Genomic DNA, 10,285 nt, shown 5'->3' with positions numbered 1-10,285 from the left:
TCTATACTATTGAGCAACACAAAGTTGTTAAACACAATGCAAGGTTAATAATAAGCTCTTGGTGAAGAATTAACCAAAAGCAAAAACAATAATTTAGAAGGTTTTTTTGCCTTTAAAGTTGGTTATACAGGGTGGAATTTAGTTTGGTGAATTATATTGTTAAATGAGGAGAAATAAAGATGAAACATTTTATTGTTTGGGAAAAAGGTGGGGAAACGTCAAATAAGTGATGTTGAAATGTCGTAGTGACTTGATTAGACTTTTTTGAAATCATTAATAAGATGATTTTCGAGTTATGTATGTGTTAATTAATTGACCTATCTCTTATGTGTGATGTTGAAATGTTACCTTGTTTAATTTTCCGGTATTATCGCAACTACTTGTTAGTCGCATATATTGTAGTAAAGGAAAGTCATTGATGAAATGATGTTACTTTATGTGCCAAGCTCTCATCTTGCGGTAGGATTATCATTTTCCGCTCTTTGATATATTTCCTTTCATGTGCAATATTAAAAGATCATCTTGTAACGTATTAGTAAATTCTATTGAATGAATAATTTTGTCTTATTCTTATGACGTAATTTCATAACTATTTGTTAGTTTATACTATGATAATTAATTGTTGATGGAGACTTTCTCCAACTTTATGTGTCTAACTTACCTACCTCTTTGTCAAAAAAAAAAAAAAAAAACTTACCTACCTCTATTTAATTTCAGATGCTTCCGTCAAAATAATAAATAAATAAATCCAAGTGTTTTTCTTCCCCTCCTTACCAACAAAAACAAGAAAAATAGCTTAAGAGAATGAAAGTTAATATAAAAAATAATAATAATAATAACCAAGCTAAACTTATAGTACCTCCCGGTATTATATGATAAATCTCAACACCACTATAGGTCAACTCACATTGCAATTCAAAATTTTTAGTAAACTGATTAGAAGACAATACTCGAGAATCATTGAAATATCATCACCAATTACTTTTGGTTTAATTCGTACTCACCAGACAAGGCAGAATTTCTAATCAATTATCAACTTAATTTGTTTCTCTTTAATCAACTGACCAACTATTTGAGACTTTATTTTCAGAAGTGATGACTTATGGTAACATTTTGACCTGCCACGATTGAGTTTAAATAGCGAAATAGAGAACCGTGATCCTTCCATACAGTCCAATGTAAATAAGTTGCCACTTTACATTGTAACTATAATAACAATGTAAGTGGTTAATTAAGCATAATGTGGAAGTGTTTGGTAAATTTAACAATAATTGAGTATTCTATTTGTTTGTCTTTTTTCAAACCTACTTTTATTAAATTTGAAGCACCCTTATCTATGTAACTATGTGAGTCGCTTAAGTTTGTGGAAATTGCTAAACTTTAGTTAAGTAGAAAGTAAATCGAATGCATCTTTGTTAGACTATAAGAAAAAGTAAACATATTGAAATGTCACTCTAGTGAAATAAGATTATAAGGAAGAAAAAAAATGTATTTGTGGGTGAAGCAAAGTCATTTCCAAATGTTAGTTAGAATCATTATCGAATACTACTTTGTAAGATTATAATTGCGAGGTATATATTTAAGACTTTTAATCTATACATATCTAGTTTACCTACCTTTATTTAATATTGATGTGAAAATAGCTGGTCTATTTACTCAATGTTGGTAACTAGGTCCCATGGTTAGTTGGAATTTTATGAAGACCTTTAGATTGTGACAAAATGCATGGTACAATTTCACAATTTTATACATGAATTATTAGCCACTTTCTATTTCTTTAGCTAAAGTTCTTCCTCAAATTTCTTGAGTTTTCATCATGATTGCCCACGCCATAGTGAATATATGTGTAAGATTTGGGATGATATGATGTCCGAATGAATTGAAGGACAATTTTACATGATTCATGTAAATTTTTGAATGAATTGTGATTCATATGATCACTCAAAACATGTCAAGACTTTATCTTTCAATTATCTTATACTCATAAACCCTTATTAACATAACTTTATACAAGTACAATTTATTTATTGTAGTTTACAAAAACTGGGAAGACATTATAATCTCATAGTTAGCATTCTTAGCTACAATAAGACTATGTAGCTTATGAGATGGCACTAGATGATTTAGGCGAAATCATAATGTTGAAGTGTTATCTCATGGGAAGAGAAAATAACAAACTAGTCAATTTAAATTATTCTGATTAATTAACGTCATAAATTCTTGTCTATTGGATAAAGAGTACTCCGTATTTGAGTATAGAATGTATCATTCTGAGTATTTATTGAGCTAACATAATTAATTGAAACTCTTTTTTTTTTTCCCGTAAAGAAGTTTCTACCTTTTGTGTTTAGCTTACCTACCTTTATTTATTATGACGTTTACATTTACAAAATTTTGTTTTTTTTTTGTTTTTATCCATAATTGTAGCTTGCCATAACATATAAAGTACTGTAACCTTTTTTTTTCAATACACGATAATAAGGTCCGTAATTTTAGTATATGTACTCGTATTATTCTTATATGGTTATGAATAATAGACTTTTTAATAGTGTATGGTGACGTTTATTGAACTTATATTTTTTAAAATTATAAATATTAATTGGCCCAAATGTAGTGATTGCCTGAAAAAGGGGTTAAAATTGGTAACATTTTTGGCAGAAGAAAATGACAGTTCAGATAAATGGGACCTGCAGAAAATATCTAGAGACTAGAGGGCAAAAGCCCTATAATTTTTAAAGTTCTGACTCAATTTATAAGTCTGTAAATTGTGAATGAATGAAATAGTAAAAGTGACTGCTCATATGGAGTCATATATAATCTACATTACTTGTATTAAATTATTATTTTTTATTTGAGAAATATTTATAAACCGTACTGTATATATATATATATTTTTACGGAGTATGTACTCGTATTATTTTTGGTTAATTAGTCAGATTGTTCTTTGTTTAATGATGAACATCTTACATATCAATTTGACTCGGTTTACTAGACTAAACATCTAAAGAGTGTGATAAAAAAAAAAAAAAAAAAGCAGAGTCGTAAAGGGATTACAGATCCTCACTCTAGAAGTGTCCTGGTAAAAATTTGAATCACTAACCTCAAGATTATTGAATGTTTCATTTTTTTTTTTTTTTTTTGTCAATTATCAATAATAGACCAACAATTGATTGGTGTAGTCATAAGAAAACTAAATAATTATGGAGGACTCTGTAAAATAGAGTATATATTATACAGTAAACTTTATAGTGGTTGAAAAAGTATATAGTTCTTGTATTTCAAGCAGAAAGTTGAATATTCTTTTCCTCTCTAGTCTATAGAAAATATGTAGGTGCTGAATTAAAGATAGAAAAGAGGTCCACCTAACATTCAATTGGTTTTGCGCATCGAATCATTTTATCATTTTAGAAATAAAGTTGAAATTCACTACCAGTAAGCATATTTTGAACTACTAGTACATTTTGTTTGGACCTAGAAAACAATGTTTTTATTCATTTAGGAGGTCTTTTTTAACAATCCAAGGTCCTATTGAGTTCGGACTTTTTTTTAATTTAAAATTAGTTTTTGAGCTCGGGCGATGCCCCGGATTATTACATAGGGTTGATCATTAATATACTGTAATTTATAACTCAATTTTTTTTGTAATTAAATTTATTGTTCATATTGAATTGTTATTTGTTACATATTAATATTTTGTTTCACAAGAATACATAAAAAATAACTTAGCCTGATGGTAAAACACTTAATCCTAGATTTAGAGGTGGCGTAATGATTAGTAGAATAAGAAATTGAGGAGTTCATGGTGCTAAAGAGAGAAAATTACTTAGTTAAGCTAGTTCAAATTTATCATTGTCTTAAACAATAAGACGAGTCTAGTAAGAATCAATACAACGTACTTACGTAATATTATAACTTGTAACAGTTTATTTGCCTTTATAAGACTACTAGGTTAAATCCCGTGCAATGCACAAATATTGAATAAATATATAAAAATACAATTATAAAAAAATTAATTGAATTGATTAACCCGATATTAAAACGCATTAAATACATATTAAATCAATAAAAAACATACATGTTACGGAGTAGAAAAAATCTTTAAATATGTAATGGTAATAATGTGCAAGTTGATATTTTAAGAGGTTTACTTTAGATTTTATATAAAATAAAAGTCATATCTAAATGTAACCTTATTTTTATAAAGCAATGATTTTATTTTTTAAGAAAATAATTTTGGCGGGAATTTTTTTGATAATACATTGCCAAGTGTCCCTAAGATTCGCTTTTAGTAGTATGTAATGATTTTGAAGTCTCAATGGTACTAGCAAATTGAATATTGTTGTGATTGTTGATAAATCAAATTGTGTTTGTTCCCCTCTTCGCCTAACCAAATAGCCAAATAGGGCCAAAATTATATAAAGCACTTATTTTGATCCCTAGTCGACCCAAAGCAGCTTAAAAGAAAGACAAAGGATTATACGAATCAGGTTAAGTCATGCCCTCAAAGATTCTTAGGGTTTGTTCTGATTTACTAACTGATTGGAGCTAAGCTGAACTGAACTGAAAATGAATATTTTATGAGAGAAAGAAATTAAGAACTGAATTGATTGGAATTGAACTGAAATTAAGCTGAAGAGAACAGATCCTTAATGCACTTACTGAACATCATAAGATCAATAGACTTTTTTTTTTTTTTGTGGAAACCGATCAATAACCTTAATTGGCGAGTGACATTTTACATAAATTTATTTTTTCTGAAATTTGGCACTCTTTATATGATCAAATAGCCAAATAGGGGAAGTACCTTGTTAGACATATCACTCAGTCATACCCACATAGGCCATATTAGTGTAAAAATTAATACCAGTTGTAAACAAGTTTAAACAAATTAAACTTCAAACTTATTATCATCACTCTAATGAGTGTTAGATGATCGTTTCATTGATGGGGCTGTTGTCTCCCTCATAGTCCATTTTAAGAATAAAAGCTTACTTCGCTTTACACAATACCAAAACGAGCCCGACGAGTATCGGACAGCCCATTACATGATTAAGGTTGATCCACTGGAATTTCAACCACTAGGTCAGACTTACAGTTGGAGACTCTAGTCAGTCATACTTGGGGGCTTACTGCCTTAATTCAAGCAAAATATGAGGATGTCTAAGAGTTTAGGACAGTAGTAAGATCAGATTTGTGCTTCAGGGGAGTACAGAAAACAATGTACAAAATACTAATGCCCATTTCAGCAAATTTGGATCATAATAGCACATTAGCACAAGCATATTGATCAATTCATACAAGGGTATTGACGTACGGTGCAGCTTAATAGGAAAACACAACTAATCAATGCATGGAATAAAGAAAGAACGCAAATATATAGTTGCACACGATCACAATCATTCAGAAAGAGGCGGGATCCTTTCAGTAAAACAATAGTATGAAGACAGGATGGATGCGAAAAGAAATAACTCAAGCAGCAAAGAAAATTAAACAATGGAAAGAATTTGCAAAAGATGTGTAATCTATGTACCGTGTTCCATGTAAGGTTAGTAACTTGATTTTGTACAAAAAAGAATAACTGATCAGTTTCCCTCAGAGTATATTCATGCTTCACAGCTCTAGCTCTACATGATAAACAATATGAAAAGAAAGGAACAAAGCATAATTCTCCAATATCAAAAACCTACTGAGAATTAGCTTGCTTCGGCCATCATTTTCATGGTAACAGCAATTACAATTCAAAAATGAACCAAATTTAACAGTATTCCAGAACCCGAGTTGACTATATGAAATCCAGACTATCAATTCTTTAGTATTGCTCTTTGTCATTGCTGCAGTATAACAGTTACTCAGACTGCTATGTTTAATAGTTGAACCCCAACTCTGCAAGATTTAAGAAGCCATGATCATCAACAGCTAGAGAAGAATCCTCTTGTCTACCAGGCTTCAAGAAGTCAAATCCATAGTCGGCCTCATTGTTTACTTGATCATTGTAATTCAAACTTCCCGACAGCTTGGCATCATCTTGATTATGGAACTGATATAGAATATCTGGATTCTGACTCTGATTTGACCAGCTCTCCGGTCTCTCTAATTGTATTGAGTTGTTCTCAACTTCAGACCTGAAAGCATCATACCCTTGGTTTGTTGTATAGCCTTGGTTCATCGTACAGTCTTGGTTTGTTGAATAGCCTTGGTTGGTTACATAATCTGCAGGAGAAATAGGGCCAGCATCTATAGCTCCAAGTAGCTCATCAACATCAAACATTTCATCCATTGTTAAGTTTTGCAAATAGTCATTGATGTCAATGCCACCTTCACCATCTGCCTTTGCTTCTTTCTTAACTGTCGAGGCTGGGGTCCCTACATTAAGCATCATTGCAGCATTTTTAGCATCAAACTGTGAGTCGCTTTCAGCATCTTCTTGCTTAACGCCAGCACCATCCATTTTACTATCCCATTGACCTCCAAAACAAACATCAGAGTGATTATCAGACGACGTTGTATATGAGGCAGTATTTGTAGTAGCTGTTGTAGTTGTTGTAGCAGAATTATCTCTGGAATCCTCCATCAAAGATGCTGGGTAATGCGGCAAGTTCAATCGAGCACTCTGCCCATACATCATACGAGCAGCCTCATCATAAGCCAATGCAGCTTCAACGGCAGTAGGGAAAGTACCGAGCCAGAGTCTTTTACCCCTGTTGGGCTCTCGAATCTCTGCCACCCATTTACCCCAAGTCCTCTGTCTAACTCCCCTGTATTTACAAAGGGAATTCTCTGGCCCACCTCTGCCTTTCATACACCCCTTCTTCGAACCCTTTGCAGGCGCCTTTCTAACAGGCTTGCCATCATTCTTGTCTTCATAGAGTTTATCATTAATTTCTTTCCACCTAGCAAGAGTTTCAGACACGGAATCAGTTCCATCACGCCTTCTCCGAGCCTTCCTTCTCCTGGTGTAATCAAAGGGTACAGAAGAGCAATGTGTGTTAGAAGTAGCTTTGTCGAAATCGAAAGTGCCCATCCTGGGAAATTAAAGAAAAATCCGAGTTAAAATTGAGTAAATCTAGCACAGCAAGCAACCACCACCTCTCCAAGGAAAAATTCAAATAAGGGTGATGCAAATTAGAATCAATTATCGTCGCCACTGCCTCAACACAATTAGTTCGTTCACAATCTGCAACAAATGAGATAACAGGCTAAGTTCTAAGTACTTGAACATTCAATCAGAAAATCATTAAAGCATAAATCAATTTATACAACTTCCCCCCTTAACATCCAATTTTCCCCCAAATCAATCTAAGAAATCGATACACAAGGTCATAACTAAAACAAAATGTTCCAAATAGCAAAATCAAATACAAAAACCCTAACCCTAATCCCCAAATCACCTTTCCCGTCCTCTAAATCAACAATAAAACCCTAATTATCTAAGTTTTCAATAATACTGTCAATTCATAAACAATATATCAATAAAAACCTAACCCTAACCCTTAAATCACCTTTCCCGTTCTCTAAATTAACAATAAAAGCCCTAATTATCGAATTTTCGATAAATTGTCAATTCATAAATAATTGATCAATAAAAGTATAAAACCCTAACCCCTAAATCACCATTCCCGATCTATAAATCCACCACAAAAACCCTAATTATCTAAAATTTCGATGATATTGTTAATTCATAAACAATTAATCAATTTCTTCCATTCTAAACACACACACACACAAAGGAAATTATTGATTCTTAAAAAACACAATAAATTCTCTCAAATTTTAACCCTACCAACCAAAAAAAAAAAAAAACCCAGGAAATTCCGAAAACAAAACCAAAAAAATTATTAATTAACAAAATGATAAAACAGGATGAAAAATTCAACCAACCTTTCAAAAATCGCTGACATAAGACGAGTCGACGACTTCGAACACCAAATCACCGAAATCTTATCTTCAAATTAACTGTTCTTCGTAAATTAAGGATTAACAAATTTCTTGATTTTTGATTTTGATCACTTTTTTTTTGTTTTTTTTTTTTTTTTGTTTTTGAATGAGAGAAACAAAAAATTAAGTAGTGTTAAAGAGATATTTGTAGAGAGCGCAAAAACCAGAAATTTCAGAAAGCTTCAAGCAAGTAACAAATAAGGGGTATATATAGGAGTTTTAGAAGGCAAGATATTTTAGCACGAAATCGGATATTTTGGTGTATAAAAAATATGATTCGATGACGTGGCGATTTTGTAGAGTTTATCCTGAGGTTTCTACGGCTGTTGATTTGACACGTGCCCCTAGAATGTTCCCGAACCACTCGATTTTTCTGAGATGATCGCTTATTATACAAGTTTATTTTACGTAGTATTTAATTTGCTTGGGACCCACGTCATTTTCCTTTCTGTTAATTTACTGTACTCTTACTCACTAAGCTCAGCTCAAATCTCATTACTCTACTCGGTTTTGCTTAGTACGAGTAAAAAGATTTGATACGTGTACTTCATGATTTAACAATGGTCAATGGGTTTTATTTTAAGAAATTCATGATGAATTAAAATATTGGATCAATCTCTTTTCACAAACTTTTAAATAAAACGGATGTTCAGTAAATTACTGAATATCCGTTATAAAATGACAATAAAAGGCGCAAAAGTTACACTAAAACGCACAAAAGTTACTCCGACAAATATAAGAGTTATTTATGCTTCATTGATAAATTTGACAAAAGTGATATTAAATTTGACAAAAGTGACACTAAATTTGACAAAAGTGAACTCGATGTACAGTAAATTACTGAAAACCGGGTGTATACAAAAGTGATTGATCTCTTTTCATCAATGTATTCTCTCTATTTCTAATTGATACGGAGTACTTCTAATTGGTTTTGTATATTTTCTAAAAACAAATAAAAATGAAATTAGTAATTTTTCAATATATATGCTCAAAATAAAAATGAAATTAGTAATTTTTCAATATATATGCTCAAAAAAAAATCAAGGAAAACTAGACATTTACTATCACTAAACACTAAACAGCACCACTTTGACTTTTACTCCTATCAAAAATTTATTTATTTTCTATCAAAAAAAACATAAAAATATACATTTTGCTACCACTTAACGGTTTCAGTTAGGATTCCATTAGTAGGTTAGCCATTAAATTTTCTCCTCGATTTGTGTAGAAAAATGTTCCGTTAATATAACCCCCTAAAACCTTAATGAAATATTTTTCAAAACATTATATCGAGGTTGTAAGTATTATTTACCATACCAACCATCTAATCTAATTAACATTCTTCAAAAGCAACCCATCCAAATATCCAAAAAATACTAAAGTATCATAAGCCAACATGCTTAAGCAATATTATCCACTCATTAATATAGGTGATTAAAAAGAAAATGTAGAGCATGAGGTGGAGGATAAGTATGTATATGAGCACAAAGCATAAAATTAAATCTGGGTGCGCACATAATAGACGTTGCAATAGCCAATATATAGGACACTTCCCATGTTAGCCCAACTAGCTGCCGTAAGGCTAAGTAATAATAATTGTGCGAAGTAATGGTCATGTGAATGTGGAAGAGGCAGCACTCCTCAAGAGTTGGGTATAAGTTGGTGCATGTTAACCAAGTGTCAACGCTTTATATGTGTTCATCTGCTCTACTCGTATCCATTTATTATTACCATTATTATTGTGATCTATCATCTCAGCAGTGACGTTATGATTCTGTGTTTTGGGTTTTTCTTTATTCATGTTGCAGAATTTGGGCCTCAAAAGTCCATTTCCAATAATACCCAGCTCTTGTGTGCCGCCGGCCACATTGTAGCTTATGTGCTTGTGACCTTGTGTATATCGTTGGTCTCATTGTTGTGTGTACGTTACGGTGTACCCACAATAGATTATGTTGTTATGTGCATTTTAAGTTCAGTTCAGTTCAGTTCAGTTCAGTTCAGCTTTTAATTTCCTTCTACCATAACATATTCATTTCAGCTCTATTCAGTTCAGCTCCAATTAGTTCAATTCAGCTCCGCTCCAATCAGTTTAATTCAGCTTAGCTTAGTTCAGTAAATATGAACAGGTTCTAATCTTGACAATGTTTTATTTTTGTGCACTTCTTTTGCTTTTATTTCATGGTCTCATATTCCTCATGTTAAAAGAGATGAAATGTTTTTTTTTCCAAAAAAAAAAAAATGAGATGAGATGGAATGTTGTTGCCCTATTCAAGTTTCCCTTTGTACTTATGATTGTTATTAAAGTCTATTATTTTCCTATATTCCTAACATCCATTGAGTAACTAATGCA

The 10,285-nt window shown here is 31.7% G+C and overlaps 1 protein-coding gene across 2 annotated transcripts; it reads right to left on the bottom strand.

The window, feature by feature from the left end:
* Window positions 1-5,575: 5,575 nt before the first annotated feature.
* Window positions 5,576-8,064, bottom strand: LOC145594602 (dehydration-responsive element-binding protein 2C-like). Of its 2 annotated transcripts, none has more exons than XM_081650924.1 (2): window positions 7,879-8,064; window positions 5,576-6,950 (listed from the first exon to the last, which is right to left on the bottom strand). In XM_081650924.1, exons 1-2 carry the CDS (start codon window positions 7,896-7,898, stop codon window positions 5,864-5,866), a joined length of 1,107 nt encoding a protein of 368 aa, XP_081507050.1. In that variant the 5' UTR covers window positions 7,899-8,064; the 3' UTR covers window positions 5,576-5,863. The 2 variants fall into 2 exon arrangements, with proteins under 2 accessions (XP_081507050.1, XP_081507049.1); XM_081650923.1 differs by having other exon boundaries at window positions 5,576-7,022; window positions 7,879-8,063.
* Between the last annotated feature and the right edge of the window lie 2,221 nt (window positions 8,065-10,285).

The sequence above is a fragment of the Chenopodium album genome, chromosome 19 (assembly GCF_948465745.1).
Source record: "Chenopodium album chromosome 19, dcCheAlbu1.1, whole genome shotgun sequence".
NCBI lineage: Eukaryota > Viridiplantae > Streptophyta > Magnoliopsida > Caryophyllales > Amaranthaceae > Chenopodium > Chenopodium album.
The sequence above is the reverse complement of the archived record's forward strand: the minus strand, read 5'-3'. Positions and strand labels throughout refer to the sequence as shown.